Raw genomic sequence first — 17,579 nt, 5'->3', positions numbered from 1 at the left:
CCTTTGGAGTTACTCCTCTTGGTTGCTCCTCTGTATTTCGTAAACTTTTTCTGCTAAGAGGTGGTAATACTCTACCTGCAAAGAGAGTGAAGGGTTTGTTTTCCCATGTCAACAAATAATAAAAGTAAGGCAGTCTCATCATAAGAGAGACTGACCTTTCCTTTCAAAAACAAAAAGCTGAGATGCAGTAAAGATGCTGTATCTTTATTGATAAGTTTCCATGATTATACTGTCACAAATGTAAACACAAGTAGTTATGTAAAAGTATCAAGGCTGTATGCATGGTTGTTTTAATGTGTATGTACACGGGGTGACCAGATTAATGGAGAACATTCTATATGATATAGATATAGTACATACAGGCTGACCAGATCAGTGGAGAATTTTCTACGTGGTATACAATGTAGCTACAGTACATGTATGCATGTGACAGGAAATACATTATAGCTCACTCAATCTAGAATGATTTAACCCATTCCAGAAAATTCTAGGAAGTGCTTACATATTTGGCTGAGTGAGGCACTGTCCCTGTAGCCCAATGTGATTGGTAGTTAATTTTGGCAATGATGTTATGCACATAGTTAGGCAGTGAGTCATCCAGGATTCCTGGAACTTGGACTTGGTAGAATATTCGGTTCTAGGAACAGTACCCCCTGGAAAACCACCCTCCGGATAACTACCACCCGGATAATTACCCCCCAGGAAAATTCCCCCCTAGGGCAACTACCCCCCGGACAGCTACCCTCCAAGGGCAATTACCCTCCAGGGTAATTACCCCCTAGGACAACTACCCCCCGGACAACTACCCTCCTAGGGCAATCACCCCTTAGGAAAACTACCCCCTGGATAACTACCCCTCGGATAACTACCCCTGGATAACTACCCCCTCGGATAACTACCCCCCGGATAACTACCCCCTGGATAACTACCTCCCGGAGAACTACCCCCTGGGTAACTACCCCTCGGAGAACTACCCTCTGGATAACTACCCCCCGGAGTACTACCCCCTGGGTAACTACCCCCCGGAGAACTACCCCCTGGGTAACTACCCCCCGGATAACTACCCCCCCCCCCCCCCCCGGATAACTACCCCCGGATAATTACCCCCCGGATAATTACCCTCCGGATAACTACCCCCCAGATGATTACCACCAGTATAATTATCCCCAGGTTAACTACCCCTTCCTCCGATAACTAGACCCCATATAGCTTCCACCCGATAACTACCCCCTCCGATAACTTCCCGTGAATGATTACCCCGGATAAGTAGGCCTATAACTCCCCCTCCCCTATATAACTATCAAAAGGAAAATTACCCCCAGGACAGTGCACCAATCAATTACCCCCTGGATAACTACCTCCCGGGTCATTGCCCCCCCCCCCACTTTTACTTTTAATAAAAAGAATATTATTACTACAGGAAACGAAGTTCTTTGTATCATTTGCCAGGAATCACGGAGATGCCATACTGATACTTCATCTTAATGAAAACAACATCTTAAGGATTTACGATATGTATCGTTTGCATTTAGGACGATTTATGTACAAGCTTAATTCCTCCCTTCTGTATTTTGACTCTATGTTCATCAAAAACGAAACTGTCCCTGCATATCCTACCCGGTAATCCAGTAAATGTCAATGCCTTTAACCAAAACTATTTTCGCTAAATCTGTATTTTCTTTTACTGTTCCGAAATTTCGGATTTCTCTTGATAGTAGTATAAAAGAAGTTTTAAGTTTGAATGCCTTTACCATTGAACTAAAGACATTTTGAAGAAATGTTACACTTCACTTTTAGCATTTGTTTTTTAACCACAATCGTCTATCGTTTACCACAACTCCATGTAACACTTCTTTACTTTGAGGAGCTTATATCTCATGCCTCGGGTGCCCTGGTTTTGACCCATCATCTTCCTCTTCCCTCTCGCTTTTCTCTGTCCATGTACCGTGAAGGTAATCTATTCCTGTCATTCATTACTCACCTTTCCTCTTTCTCTCATTACAAGGGATTTATCTCGTGTGTGTTCATGTGCAGTGCACTCCCGTTAGGACGAAATGCCCAGGACCGACAGTTGTTTGTTTGTTTTGTTTTGTTTGTTTTTTTTCGTTTTAGCGAAATATCGTTGTAATAATATGCAATGTATAACGAAAAGAAGGAAACCACGCATAAAAATAAATTTCTGTTTGTTGAATCCTCATCATACGCTGGAAAGCTATGTGAAATTGGAGAGTACCTTTTTAATTTCGTTTAAATATTACATTTTAAAAAGAGCATAAAGTTGTTTGTGTTGTCACACATGTGTAGAAAATGACGGTGTAGGATTTGGTTACAGTTCGATACTCGAAAGGTTATTTTTTTTTTTCTTAACTACGTTACTCCGAAGGCTCCTTATTCCGAAGTTTTGCCATTCCCGGGATTCCGATGGTTTGTTTATCTGAAGGTTCGCATTTCCGAAGAATCATTATTCCGAAAGTTCATAATTTAAGTTAAAATAATATATTGTTCATTTTCCGAAGGTTCGTTGATCTGAAAATGAAACGAGGTTCGTCATTCTGAAGGTTAACTATAAATCAAAAAAAAAAAAAAAAATGAGAAAGGTTCACTATTCAGAAAGTTTGTTGTTCCGAAGGCTTTTTCATCCGAAATGAAATAAGGTTCGTTATTCCGAAGAAAGTTTGTTAATGAAAAAAAAATTAGACAGGTTAGTTATTGCGAAGATTTATTTATCTTAAGACGATTATAAGGATTGCAATTCTTAAGTTTTGTTAGTGTACTCACCTTTTTCCACCATGGATTAACGATTCTTTTTGTAATGTTCCGATTAACGAACGTTTTGAATTCCTATCATTTTCGGACTAACGAACCGTATAAGAATAAGAACCATAATTTATCATGGGATTAACGAACCTTTGGAATAACGCCAAAATGTGCTTAATATTTCATTTCCGAACTATTACGGACATTTAGTTGTATCAAAATCTGTGTGTTTTGTATCAAAGGACTTCGGAACAATGAAACAAACCTTATCTGAATTCAGATTATTGTATTACAATAACGCAAGTTCCCCTCGGAAACTGTGCGTGATACCAGGGAGGTGTTAGAAAAGGAGAGACAACTCTTCGTAATTCATGCAAACACATGTTTTGGTTCAAAGCGTTACAATGGGATGTCTAGCATTCCACTATACGCTTTGAAGTCATGCGCTGCACCGCTCTAGTTGCAAGACGAAGTTCGGAGACGAAGAACGCATTTCACCTTTCGTTGAATTACAAGCTTTATTTCCCCGTAAAATTTTGAATGAAATACTCGAATTGATTAAGAGTAGTTTAGGAAAGAATTCAATATTATAAACATGCATTTCTAGTTTCTTCGTAATGCGCAAATTGAAATGAAATGAAAATTAGGCCATCTTAAAAACCTAATATTTTTCTATAATCCGCACATTTCCGCTTGTTAGTTTTCTATTCTTTGATCTGGGATATTTTGATCTTTCAAATAAAGTACTCCGCTAAAGCGTGCACCAGCGTGCTTTTAAACTATTTGCTGTTAAAATTGTTAGTTTTACACTGCATTTTGATTCGCTGCTCCAATTCAAGGTACACAAATTCATTGTTGCCATCACATTGAAAGAGAGAGAGCGAAATGCAGTAGGGGCAAGTATTTCTAGATGCGAGAGCGCTAGTCCCGATTATTGATGCTCTCTTTTGTCAAAGCACCTGATTTCCACCTGTAGTTAAGCGCATAACTTCTCGGCGGTGCCGCGCATGACTTCAAAGGAGAGCAGGAGTTGTCTCTCCTTCTCTAACACCTCCCTGGTTGAATAGAGGCCCCCTATCTTTAACCTTGGGCAAAATCTTGTACCATCACACTTATGAACATTCACTATTTGTATAATAACCACTTCCAATGTCAGTTAGAGTGCCTATAACACACAAAATATATCTGAGAAATTTGCCTCTCAATCATACAACATAGAAGCACTACAAAGAACATCTTCAAACACCTGTGCAGGACAACTTACCCTGCTACTGGCTTGTTCAAACATATCCTTCTCCATCCTGCAGGCATAGTTCACCAGGTTCGCCATGGGCTGGTTTTGCAGCGCCTCTGGGTCAGGAGAGGGGAAGAGTGCTTGCACACTGAAAAAGGAAACAAGACTTACTACTAAAATATTCCTCTTAAAAGAGAATGAAACCCACTTATCATGTAAGAATTGCAGGAATGCGGTATCGTAAGTAGAACTTATCAGAAAAGTTCAGGAAAATTGGACAATACGTTCAAGTTAAGAATTTTTAAAGTTCAGGAAAATTAGACGTTACATTCAAGTTCAATATGAATTTTTAAATTTTGGTGCAGCTATCAATCACGTGATGAGATGTCTATGACACTTTGTGATGTCACATACAAAAAAACGATATAAAGAAAATACATTGTATACAGAAAATTCTATATTTTCTAGCATAATAATGAAACAGCACTTGGCTTACTTCTTTCAGAAGGCAGGGGGAATAATCCCAATATGAACCTTCACATAAAAAATGTCAGTAACAATTTGAGGGAATATGTATTTTTCAAAAGAAATAAAATTTTGTGGAATTGTTACAGTATTTTCTTTATATACTTTTCAATATGTGATGTCACAAAGTGTTGTCACTTCTAGATGGCTGAACCGTCACTTAATAACTTCTGAACATGTCTGATTTTCCTTAAACTTGGCTGATTTGTTTTTAAGACTTCTATGGCTACATTCACACTAGGTTTCATTCCTCTTTGGTATGGATACACTTTTTGTGCCTCACTTAATCAATACTGCACACAATACACTAAACTCAACACTACATATTTCCAAATGAAGAGTTTGTTCGCAAAAACCGATAAGTTCATTTTTGAAGATTTTGAAGTACGGTCTTTGTCATAAGGTACAAAATAATACCTTTTTAATGATATATTGGTCACTGTATATAAAGAAACGTTTTTGAAGTTGTGGTCAAAAGAAGCACAATTTTTCTTATTATTCTCTTTATTTTTCTTGACCTTTAATCGCAAATAACTCCATTTTGCAAATATGGACTTATCGGTTTATGTGAACAAACTCTTCAAATATTCTTATAAGAGGGGAAATCCAGTCCAAATATAAGTTAGTCTGATAAGAAAGAGTAAAATATTACAAGTTCAACGGTATAATTTTGATAAAAATTGGATGAAAAATAAGGAAGTTATGACATTTTGAAGTTTCGCTATTTTGGGGGAAACAGTTTTTGTACAGTCAATATGAATATGCAAATGGCAAAGTGAGCATGTCATTCCCTCACAACTTCCCAGGTACTTGTAGTAGTTTGTACATAAAAATTTTGACATTTCCAGTTTTCCATTCAAACGCAATTATGCCCGAGGCTCAAATCCTCATATATCTATCTGATCACTATTCTGAAGGTATTCAACCAGGAATAAAATCATGTTTCAGACTTCAATGACAGAAACATTAACTTTTCATCACTTCTTTTTGTACACGATGAATGGAAAATTGTGAGGGACTTAGCTCACTCATTTATTTGCATATTCATATCCACTGTACAAGAACTGTTTTGCAGAAATCAGCAAAACTTCAAAGTGTCGTAACTTCAATATTTTTCATTTAATTTCAGTCAAATTTCTACCATTAAACTCGTAAGATTTTACTCTCGTTTATATGACTAACTTGAATTTGGACTGGATTTTCCCTTTAAGAAGAGCTGATAAAATAAAATTTGGATTTAGACTGTTGATCATAAAAAGAAGACTTCTGAGACCATTGATTAGGTACTTAATTAATTAATTCCCTGTCAGTACTGAATGAGTAGAAACTGCTGAAAGGATTACAATCAGGTTTTGAAGCACATATTGCAATTGTGTAGGAGAATCACTTCCAATATGCAGGGCTATTGAATGGAGAATTTTTTTGCTGCCATTGTGGTATGATGGCCATTTGGCCAACAAATTTGTAGTCTGGTTTCCAGACCCTTTGCCAACTGGACTCCGCGGCGACGAAGTCGCCGCCCCGCGACGAAGTCGCCGCCTTTGCCGAAGGCAAAGGGTCTGGGCACATTCGCTTCAAGTGGGAGGAGCCTAAATTTACCCCCAGTGAGGGAGGGCGATCATTCTGTCATTACGTAATAAGGAAGAGGTCACGTTAGTGACCCCTGCATCCTCACCCAGAGGTCCCAATGGACACTCTCTATTACATGCATGCATCCACTGTCCGTGGAGTATTTCCATGCACTGTTTACTGCATGGAAAGGTTTTCTGGTGCGATAATCCTGTTTCTGATAGGGCCTATTTAGTCACTATATCCACACTATGCACGGAGCTATACACCATGCCCAAGACACATGGCATCCAAAGAGCGAAAAATGAAGAAGAAAAAAAAAAGAAAGTGCAGCGGAGTATTGTGCAAAATTTTTTGTAAAAACTTTGTATGTAAGTTATGGAGATGAGTTGTGGGTGGGCGGCCCATATACGTATTATTCTATGTACATGTACTTTTTATGTTCGTGTTTGCTGATGAATACGTTCAGTTGAGACCCTTCTTTCTATAACTTAATAGCAGCTAGTGAATAAAAAAGAAACAGATGATTAGCAACGTGCTCTTCCGATCAGTTCTTGTCTTCATCGTGTCCCTCTCGTGGAAACATTGCGGCAACTGACTAAATTTAAAAATATTCTACGATATTGTTTATTTCTTCATCTCACACATAATGATAATCACCAAGATAATAACATCGGGATATGTATGAACCACACAAGAAAAACGAAGTACACTTGCATGTATAGGTGAGCTGGGGTATTGTGGCCCCTCAACATAAGATGTCTTCATACACCATCTTCTATCCCTTGAAATAGCCCGCTTGATAGCCGTACAAGGTCACTTCTTACCACTATATGCTCCAACATCCATTCATTTAGCAATTATAGCATCTATAGGGGGGCCAGTTTTTAAAAGAACGCGCGATAAGAGCCACATCTATTCATTTCCAATTTATTTTTCATAAAGTCACTTGATGATAAAAACCTTGTCTGAAGTGGTTATGTATAATTAAACAAATAATTAAAAAACTATTTCTTTGACAGAAGGCCATTGTTTGAAGCATGATGCGCTTCGGGGCAATTATGCCCCCCCCCCCCCCTTAAAAAGCCTTGTTTTGCTAAGAACATCAATGGGTATATATGCAAGAAAGAATACTAATTATTTAGTTTAAGTCGCAATTAACATGGTTCATTGCTGGCATATATCAAGTGGACGTATACAGTGCAATCATAATGAATTATCATTGCAGCTTGGTTTTGGATATTTTCAGCTGAAAGACTTCATTTCCCAAGGTCATCATGCAAAAAAATTAACGGCCAAACGTTACAAACAATAATAGACTCTGACTTACAGTTTTTGTATTCACATAATTAAGATATGACAAGCTCTAGCATTAATTGATATAGATTTGTCCATGTAACTCATATATTTTTTCAGCTTATTGCAGATTTATCACTTGTATATAGGAAAGTATCAGTTTTGTTGAATATTTTGCCTCAATTCAAATTCTCAAAAGATGCTCATATACCTTTTTTCATTGTTTTTCATATGCTCAGAGACCCGTCCATATTAGCTAATCATAATAAACTTTCTATAAAAGAAACAGGAGCCAAGTTTATGACAAATGATATGTTTAGAGACAATTATCACCCCATCGTAAGACTATGAATTGTTTTTTTTTTTATTTCTATATATAAGAAGCAACGCAAGTTGGCTGCTTTTATTACCTCATTCAATGCAAAATGAAAATTGAGTGTAGATAAGTAGAGAACAGAAATAAGTTCGGTACTATATGGCACACCACAACCAATTATTAATTTTGGTCTCCATCCTGTAATTTTTGCTTTTTAATCTCTCGACGACAAACTTCTCCATTTCACATATGCATGTCTTTAGTTGATATGCTCCTTGGACCTTTATAGGATGTAAGCATGTAGGCCATATAGGTGGTATAACCAGGGAGGTGGGAAAACCGAGCACTTGTGTGACCTTTTGTAAATATTGATGTTGTTACATTCCTGATTCCGATGAATGGTGAATGTGGCAAAGAATGGTTCATCCCCATGACGATGTTGGCTATAGAGTATATGGGAAAGGTGGGATACGGAGGAAGAAGAGGAAATATTCGTTTTCTATCAATAATGCAATCCAAAATTCCAATTGTATTCCAGCGCTCTTCCCTTCAATTTCATTGCGTAATATTCTATATAGTATCTTAACAATAACAACGCCGCATTTCGCTGAAAAATAAAACATATTTTATTTTCGGAATTACGAATCCTATTTCATCACCAGATTGACGCGCCTTTGGAATAACGACCCTTCATTCATTTTGGGATAAACGAAACTTTGGAATAAAGAACCCAATTAAGTTTTTCGGAATAAGGAACATTATTCAATATCATCTGATGATATTGAATAATGTTCGTCATTCCGAAAAACATGATCTGATCAACAAACCTTCTGAAGAATTACGACTCTGCATTCATTTTGGGATTAATCATAAATTTTTGATTCACTTATTACATTCTAGCACTGACAAAACTTTCGGAATAATGAACTTAATCATTCGCATTAGCGAACTTTGTTCGGAACGTAACGAATAATAACAATGAGAATTATACATATGAAAGCATTGACAAAAATTTAAAGAATTATGTCCAATTCAGATACTTTTAGCTTGAATAAAATTTTTTTATATTTTTCCCGTGCACAGGTCATATTGAATCATAGCTCTTCTCAGAATATTAGCCTGCCTTATGCAATAATAATAGCTTGTCATCAACATATTTTACAGAGCATGTGGAAGCACTGTGCTTTTCAGATGGAGAAATTGTGTGTGTTTTTGTAATGTATCTCATCGTTCTGACTCTTAAGTATGAGTTTAACGTTATACGAACAAATACAGCGGAAGGCGTTGTGCATCAATCAATATCGCCACAATCAAGTCTATTATACTTGCAGGGTTTTGTTGTTGTTGTTGTTTTGCTTTTTTAGAGGGCCTAGTCAATTTTTTCATCCACAAAGATGCCTGATTTTGAAACTCACAATTCCGGATACCTGATTTGGGAAACCTCTTTAGAGTTTTCATTATTCGTCGAAAATGATAATTGATATCATGAGAACAATAATTATATCTCTCTAAGATTTATAATGTTTGCTTTTTGTTAAGTGCTGTCTGGGGCAAATTATTTGTATAGGGCCCCATTTTCTCTCTCTCTTCTTTCGTTCTTTAAAACAACAACAACAACAATAATAATGTCTACATGAATTGTTAACTTGTTTCTCTCTGAAAAAACCCAAACCATCCCCCCTCCCCCCCCCCCCCCCAAAAAAAGCAACAAATTAAAATACTTCACTGTTGATGCTGTTCATTTGGATATTTGAGCACCAATTCGCACTTTGATGAATGTCGGAAAGATTTGGGACCTCAGATAATGTTCATTTACATTGAGCTGATGATTGCATTCCACGTCTATCATGTATTAGCACCTATAAAGGGACTGTACAGTACTGGTTGAGGTGGGCATTCATCTTTTGAACATTCCTAAGTGAGATAATGAAAAGCCTCTTATGAAATATGAAAGAGCATGAAATTTTAAGAAGGATTCAATGTTTATTTGATGAAAATTGATTTTCAAATGGCTGAGATATCCAAAAAAAAAAGTGCTAATAATAAAAGGCGACATGCCACAACTCATTAGGATCTCTTTGTTTCACCTTGTTTTTGGTTATCTCGGCCATTTCAAAACCGATTTTCATCGAATAAACTTTTGATACCCCTTATAGAACTTAGAAGGTTTCTGAATATCTCGCAAAACGTTAAAAGCTATATCCTCACCACGACCTGAACTGTACACACCCTTTAAGATTAAATTATTGAAGTGAACTCAATATCACATATAGAAAAAAAAAATGTGTATCTGAAATTGCCAGGTTCTATCAAAATATGCATCCATTTTGTATTTTTTCATTGGTCAAAGATCCGTGAATTTTGCTTTATTTGTAGGATTCAGTATACTAGTAGTCAAATTAGACCGGTTTTTACATTCATACTCATAAGGCCTACTAAAAAAAAAAAAAAAAGGTAAAAAAAAATGTTGCTGGTTTTCCCCAAGTCGAGCCTACAAAAGAAATCCATTAGACAACATAGTGGAAACGAGAAAACGACCCAGATGGTTATGCATTAAAATACTGTGATTGAGATACTTTGTAAAGGAAGGAAGGGAAATGTGGTTCGCATTTACTGATTGTATTGCACTATAGGCCCTACATTAGTTGAAAAAAAAAAAACCCAGCACAAATGAAGAAACAAAAAAAAATCTTCCTTGGACACCTATTCCTCATTGAGCTTATAACATAAGTAACAAGGATATGTGATTTTTGATTTCGTCGATAGACACAATGACACAAAATGGTCTGCTTTAATTTTATTGGAGACATAGTTCACTTGACCATTGTGCGCATCTATAGTATTAAACAGGAAAAAACGTGAGTAACAATCAAAAACATCGAAAACTTTTAGGAATACACATCATGGAGTACACACTGTCTACGATTGCCGATTCTTCCATCCGACCTTACTTTAGATCTTAGAAAAGTCCGAATGTTCGTGTGCAGAGAGGTAGAATAATTATACGCCTCCCTGAATGTACCTGTATACCATCACCCTCATCCTGCATACTACAGTATACAGCATCCACATCATTGGTACACACACGCCGCAATGCCAACACACAGGTAGTAGGGAGAGTCCTCCCACCACCCGGCTCTGATAACACGCTGAGCAGGATAATTCGAATTTCGCGCTTCAGAGGACGGGAGCGCTGACAGATTTATGGATTCCGCCCAAAATCGGGCGGAATCCATTAACTCCAAGACGAATGCTTCCAGACCCTCTGCGCGAGAAAATCAACTTAAACTATACTAGTTTTCGACGTTGAGGGCGTCAATATCATGGATAGCGAAATAGTATGGGCAGAGGGTCTGGAAGCCAGACTAACAAATTTGAGTGTGTATACAGTAGCCATATTTTGTTTCTTACATTAAGAATGAAATTTAAGACACATTTTACAAGATGCATACTAACCATGGTAATCATTATTCCACATACGTTTATTTGTGCTGGTTTTGTTGGAGCTAGCAGCATTATGCTTACAATCTACGGACTATCTGTGTTCTCAGCTCGAACGAGATGATAGCCTGCCAAGGTTGACTAGGTGCTGTTGATGGTATGGCTGTACAATTAGGCAGACTTTCAGGAGTGTGAAATGTCTCTGGTGTGCTGTTGAACTCGTACGTGGCAGGTGTCTGGCTGTTGGAGGCATGGGGGATGCCTGGTACTGCTGAGGTTATGGCATTAAAAAGTGTTGCAACATAAGCATCGATATTTTGTGTGAACATCTATTAGTGTTCCTAATCATGATCAAAATAATATTCAAACCGTCTTCAAAGGGTAATTTACCCCAAATATACATGTGGATGAGTGAATGCATCAGTATTAGTAGAAAACATTACCCATAAAAGTTTGAGGAAAATTAGACAATTCGTTAAAAAATTATGAATTTTTAAAATTTTGCTGACGAGACCACTGGATCAGAAGAGTACTAGAGAACATGACATCACATATGAACTACATTGTATATACAAAAACTTCAAAAATTCATAACATTTGAACGGATTGTCCGATTTTCCCCAAATTAACTTTCACTGATGTGTTCTATCAACATTGTTGCATTCACTCAATCAACATGTATATGAAGGTGGACCTCCCTTTAAGTCAGAAGCTATACATGGTTCACTACGAAGTAATGATTTCCTGCTTCTTCTCGCTATATGTTAAAGGTGCATAGTCCCGATAGTGTAGAGGGCGCTGTTGATGATACTACCAATCACCGTTAGCATTGATACGAAGATTACCGAAGTTGCGCTGTCATCAAGTGTAAAGTGCGTAGGTGTTGCTAAGTAACGCTGCCTTCGTTGTCTTCTCTGCGCATCACGCAGTCTGTATATGCCAGGGTGCATGCATATGTGCTTCTTATTATGACTTCACAAAAAGAAGTTTGCTAAAGCTGTCATTCCTCTCAGCCGAATCGTGAGCCCAACTATGATTGGACCACTGACGGGCAAGTCCAAGATAAGGTCCCCTCAGAAGGCAAAATTTCATCTTTGCTCAATATTGACATGTTTGGTATCATTTTGAAGCTTATGAGTTGAAGTTTCAATTTCCGTGGAGGAAAAAATGATATTACGTAAATTTATGCAAATTTCAAGGGCTTCATTTGCATATATGTGAAACACAGCGTTACGTATGGGACATTTATAAAAATTCATATTAATTCAAAGGAAAGCAAATGATATTTGATTAATATGTGGACATAAGAAGTTCATCACATAGTTTAACTTGGTATGAAAATTTAGGGATTATGCAAATGATTATGCAAATTAGCTCGTGTCCTATCAAGAGATGTCCCATACGTAACAAAATGAGGTCATTTTTTTAGGTTTTTTCTGAAATTGCTAAGGTTATTTTAATGCCCTTTTGGAAAGTTCTAATTTATTGTTTAGAGAAATTAAATACCAGAGAAAAAAGAAAAAAAAAGTAAAAGAAATATTTTTTATTAGGCATTGAAATAATGTTACGTATGGGACAAATGTGTTACGTATGGGACATCCTCATACATATTGCATGTGAATGTATGTAGCTAGCTGGGAAAGTCTCTCAGTACACAAATGGTCAATCATCCTGAAGAAAACATCCCAACATCGTAGCTACTTTTTGAGTTATAGACACTTGAAACAATATATGAACTTGACTGAACAATTTTCAGAAAGGGGGAGAGGAAAATGGCAAAATACACAAGGAAAAATCAGCATTAAAGGGATGGTATAGTTTTTTGTAGAAATGGGGATTCAGTTTTCAACATTTAAAGAGATGATTGGAAACAAATTTTATGAATTACTTAAGAGCATAAATTCCTAAGACTAGAGGAATTCAAAGTTTATGTGATGGAGATCCAATTTGAAATGGTTGTGATTATATAGAAAAAAAAAAGTAAAATGATTTTTTTTTTTATTGCAAGTGATACACAAATTGTCCTTATTCAGTTTTCAGTAGTAGCCACAACAAAATTCTTGGGTATACATACTGAGGTGTGACTTGAATCAATGCTTTGACTGCTAGACAGACATCATATATCTACTCGATCACTGGGGTTCCACGCAGCAGGTATTGCTTATTTATTAAACTTAATATTTCTTGTGTCAAGTTGTTTTTTATTGAAACTAAATGGCAAACTGCCCTTCATCAATGGAAGTAAACACTTTAAACTACCAGGTATTCAATTTTTCAGTAGTAACTATCCTGATAAAAATAGGGCATACTCGGGTTGGTCATAAAAAATATAGAATATGACTGAATGTGATTATGATGGTAAATATCTGGGGAATATTGTTCCCTTGTCAATCTGGATCAGTATTTGAGTAATTTCAACTGATTCCACCTCTATGATTATGCAAAAATTTGTTTATGGGTATTTTGCTAAATTATCTTGCAAAATACCCATAAACATGCTTCTCCACACACTAAACAAATGGGGGACAAAGGGCATGCATACCCAGGTTGGTCATAAAAATATAAAAATATGATTGAATATGATTTATGATGGTGAATATTTGGGGAACATTGTTTCCTTGACAATCTGGATCAGTATTTGAGTAGTTTCAACTGATTCTACTTCAATAATTATGCAAAATACCCATAAACATGGTTCTTCACACACTAAATGTATGGGGGACAAACTGTCCCATACGTAACTGTCCCATACGTAACACGTCATGTCTGTCTTTAATTAGAACCTGTAATTAGAGCTTTTTGCCTAATGACATGAAACTTACCTCTGATAATCTTGAATGTTGTGACTTTCATCACAGTGAGTTACAAGTTGAAGAATGATATACTTTCAGAGAGTTTTGAGGTTGAAAAAAATGTTCAAAAAAACAAAATTTTTCTGGTCCCATACGTAATGGCACACATTTTCTCTTCTAGAATATAATTGTCAAGGTCATCTTTCTCAATTTTTTACATGATTATACTTTTTCTAGATATCAATCACCATGATGAAGTTCAATAAGATAAAAGGCCATTAACACTATTTTTCAGGTCATAAAAGTCTCTGAATGTCCCATACGTAACATGCGCGTTATCTTGGACTTGCCCTGACTACAGTGGATCCAACTTCTTCGGACTCGGGGAAGTGGGCCACAGCGAAAGCGCCAAAGAGGAGTCAATAGCATACATGTAGGTCTCTATAGGAAACTTGCGCCCGAGCGCCCATGTACGCATTTGACTAAAACACCGGGACCATGCACCTTTAATAGTACTACATGACTGGGTTTACCCCGATAGCCATACGATATAATGAAACCGTGTGGTTGAGACAGTGCCCTGCTGAGAAAACTGCTCAACGTACCAAATAGAGCTGGCCAAAAAAATACATCACAAACTGGACGAGAACTCAATTTATCACTCGTAGGTTAAATGCTGACGAAAGGGGAAAATGCATACAGAGTATAGATGTGAAAATACAAAACAGATGTACAAGAAATTATCATGTTTCAGGGCACTTAACCCTACCGGGTTTTTTGAGGGACTTGAACCCACCACCCCCCCCCCCCCCCCTTCAGATCTCGGTCAGGTAGAGGCCAATTGTATTCTACAAGACTGTATAGTTAGATTTTTCACATTTTCATTTATGTATTTTATATCAATTAATTTTGAGCTAATTTATGCAAAAAAAAAATTTGCCTATTAATAAAAAATAAAGCTCCAAGACTTCTAATATTTGGTGAACATATTCTTTTCAATATCCTCATCAATAACATAGAAGCAAAAATTCAACTTCATAATTATTTCTTATGTATGTTATTATTTATTGAATTTATTATTTATTTATTTTTTTACTTTTGTTTTTTTTTTTTGTCAGAATTTGTTGCAGAAACTTTTTAAAGCATAATCAGACTAAAATAAATCATTATCAGCCATTGAAAGTTAAAATATGTATTTTTATATGAATTAATTACAAAAACACAATTTACATTGGATTTGTACACAAAACCATGTTTTTGAGCAATTCTGGGGTTGACAAATTTTTCTCAAAGGGGCGTGGCATCAAAATGGCATGCCCGGGAGCAACAAATTTGGTCTCAGAAGTTGCATGATACTTGAAAGAAAAAAAGTAATAAAATGTCGCGGTGAGAGCATCACGCATTGCAGAATAATCACGCGAAACGTCGAGGTCGGGGGGGGGGGGCATCTGTGTTCTCAGCTCTAAAGAGGTGATAGCATGACCAGGTTGACTAGCTGCTGTTGCATGATGGCATACTATTAGGCAGACTTTCAGCAGTGAGTATAAAGCTTGCAAGTCCCTCAAGGATACCATTAAGTTCGTCAGTTGGAGGCACCTGGCTGTTTGGGTCGGAGGAATTGGGGTCGATGCTGGCCATGGTGTTGAATGGGTTTGCTGACAGGGCAAAAATGCTGTGTGGTGGCAACCTGTTAGGGGTGAATACAGGAAAAGACAATCATTTCTTTGGGATCGAGTTCAAGATACATCAAAATTTGTGTCATTATTACAAAACCAACATGAAATGTCCCTAACATCTCCATACATCCAGGTCAAAATTCCATTAGAAGATCATTAGAGATTTCTGATGTTTTCCAATGGTTAATTCTGCTGGAGTCTGATGGATCAACAGCAATCCCTGATGGACATGATCTAGGGTGATGGTCAAATAACAGAAACCATCAAAAAATGAAAGGAGAAAAGAAAATTCTTTGAGTTCGTGTATATAACATTTCTGGTATGGGAGACTATGACCCCATTTACAGTGCGGGGCTGGGCCGAGCCGCGGCTCAGCCCAGCCTCAATTGCGAGGCCGAGCCCTGCAATTTTGTCCGTTTACACTGCCGGGCTCGGCCGCGCTTTTGATTCAAACCTATCAATATTTTGTAGCAGTGGCGCTCTGCTTGTAAACAAACGCAATTTGGTATTGTCTGGTTTTCAGACCCTTTGCCAACTGAATTCCGTGGCGACGAAGTCGCCGTTCGGGCAAAGGCCTTTGCCGATCCACGAAGGAAAAAATCCTTTGCAGGACAAAACCACCTTAAACTATAGTTTTTAACGTTGAGGGGTTTAATATCCTGAATAGCGAAATAGTACAGGCAGAGGGTTTGGAAGCCAGACTAAAATTGGCCGCGCATTTGGCCCAGTTTGCGTTTAATACACTGAGAAAAGGCCGGGCTCAGCTGCGGCTCAGCCACGGCCGAGACCACCTCCAGAGCATGGCCAAATGCGAGGCCAATTTTGGCCTCGCATTTGGCCTTTTGCGCGTTTACACTGAAATGATCCTCGAAGGTGGGCTCGGCCGCGGCTCGGCCACGGCCTCGCCTCGCACTGTAAAGGGGGTCTTATGCTCTGATGAAACTGACATCACCTTGTATGAGAAATTATTGATACAGCTAACTGCAAACCTCCTTATTGTACAAGGGACCACTGATCATGTGATACGACAGACGTTAAAGCATGCCTGCCCTGGTACTTTTATACAATAGGCCATAGCCATGCAGGCACTGACACAGAACAATCAGCGGTCCTTTGGATTATTTCTTTTTCTTTTCTTGGAGAGTAGAGTCCACCAATGGGTGTAGGCCCTATAGTCATACTATTTGGCAGGTCTGGGCCCCGTTGCAAGAAAGTTGCAATCAATTGCAAATAATTGCTAATTTTGAAACAACCATTTTGATTGGCTCAGGGTCTGCCCTATTAAGAAGACATGCATGCAACAATGATTTTGATTGGCTAGTGACAATCAGTTGCAAGTTGCGTTTAAACGCAAAGTTTCTAGCAACGGGGCCCTGGTGTGGTGTATACAGTGCCTTTATCTTAAAAACATTTATGTGGCTAACGATGCTCAGCCTCGACCTATATACATCAACGAAGCGGGATGCGCTCGATCTGCACATACCTCCTGCTTGAAGAGATTTGCAGGTCGGTGGTGGTGACTAATACTGGCAAGGTGTTCCATAAACCTGCTGATAGCATATAATCTGGAAAGAAGGATCTCTGATAGACAAGAATCCATTCCGCACAAAAGGTATCTTGAATAGTTGGGTGTGTCCACGGAGTACACGTTGGTAGCGGATCATTAATATTTTCAACTACAGTAGTAAATTTACTGATACTAGTGATATCGACTAAAAAGCAAGGCCTATCCGAGGCTACGACGTAAATTTTATAACCTAACTATTCAAAAATCAGATAACAGATAATGAGCACAATCAATGAAAGGCTGTGATGAAGTACAAAGTATGCGTGGCCTCTTCAATTATAAATTACCACATATCAAAAGTGTATAGCAATTTAAATGATATCTACGGTCCTTACCGTGTCTCGTCTTGTACTCGAATGTATACAATCGGTGACTACGAGGCCGGATCGGAGGTGGATATTTATAG

At 37.7% G+C, this 17,579-nt stretch overlaps 1 protein-coding gene across 1 annotated transcript; it reads right to left on the bottom strand.

Moving 5' to 3' along the window:
* Positions 1-9: 9 nt before the first annotated feature.
* On the bottom strand, positions 10-17,579 carry LOC140230232 (histone acetyltransferase p300-like). The gene is made up of 5 exons (XM_072310414.1): positions 17,509-17,579; positions 15,508-15,617; positions 11,223-11,355; positions 4,022-4,139; positions 10-75 (listed from the first exon to the last, which is right to left on the bottom strand). Exons 2-5 carry the CDS (start codon positions 15,566-15,568, stop codon positions 10-12), a joined length of 378 nt encoding a protein of 125 aa, XP_072166515.1. The 5' UTR covers positions 15,569-15,617; positions 17,509-17,579.

Source organism: Diadema setosum, chromosome 6 (assembly GCF_964275005.1).
Source record: "Diadema setosum chromosome 6, eeDiaSeto1, whole genome shotgun sequence".
NCBI lineage: Eukaryota > Metazoa > Echinodermata > Echinoidea > Diadematoida > Diadematidae > Diadema > Diadema setosum.
This window is presented reverse-complemented; position numbering and strand designations above follow the sequence as displayed.

Bases quoted from the DNA above. Each gene is read 5' to 3' on its own strand.
- LOC140230232 (XM_072310414.1), bottom strand. From the start codon at position 15,568: ATGGCCAGCATCGACCCCAATTCCTCCGACCCAAACAGCCAGGTGCCT. The intron at 11,356-15,507 runs TTAATGGTATCC...CCACGTACGAGT, and splicing joins GGTGCCTCCAACTGACGAAC to TCAACAGCACACCAGAGACA. The intron at 4,140-11,222 runs GTAAGCATAATG...TTCCTTTTTCAG, and splicing joins ACACAGATAGTCCGTAGATT to TGTGCAAGCACTCTTCCCCT.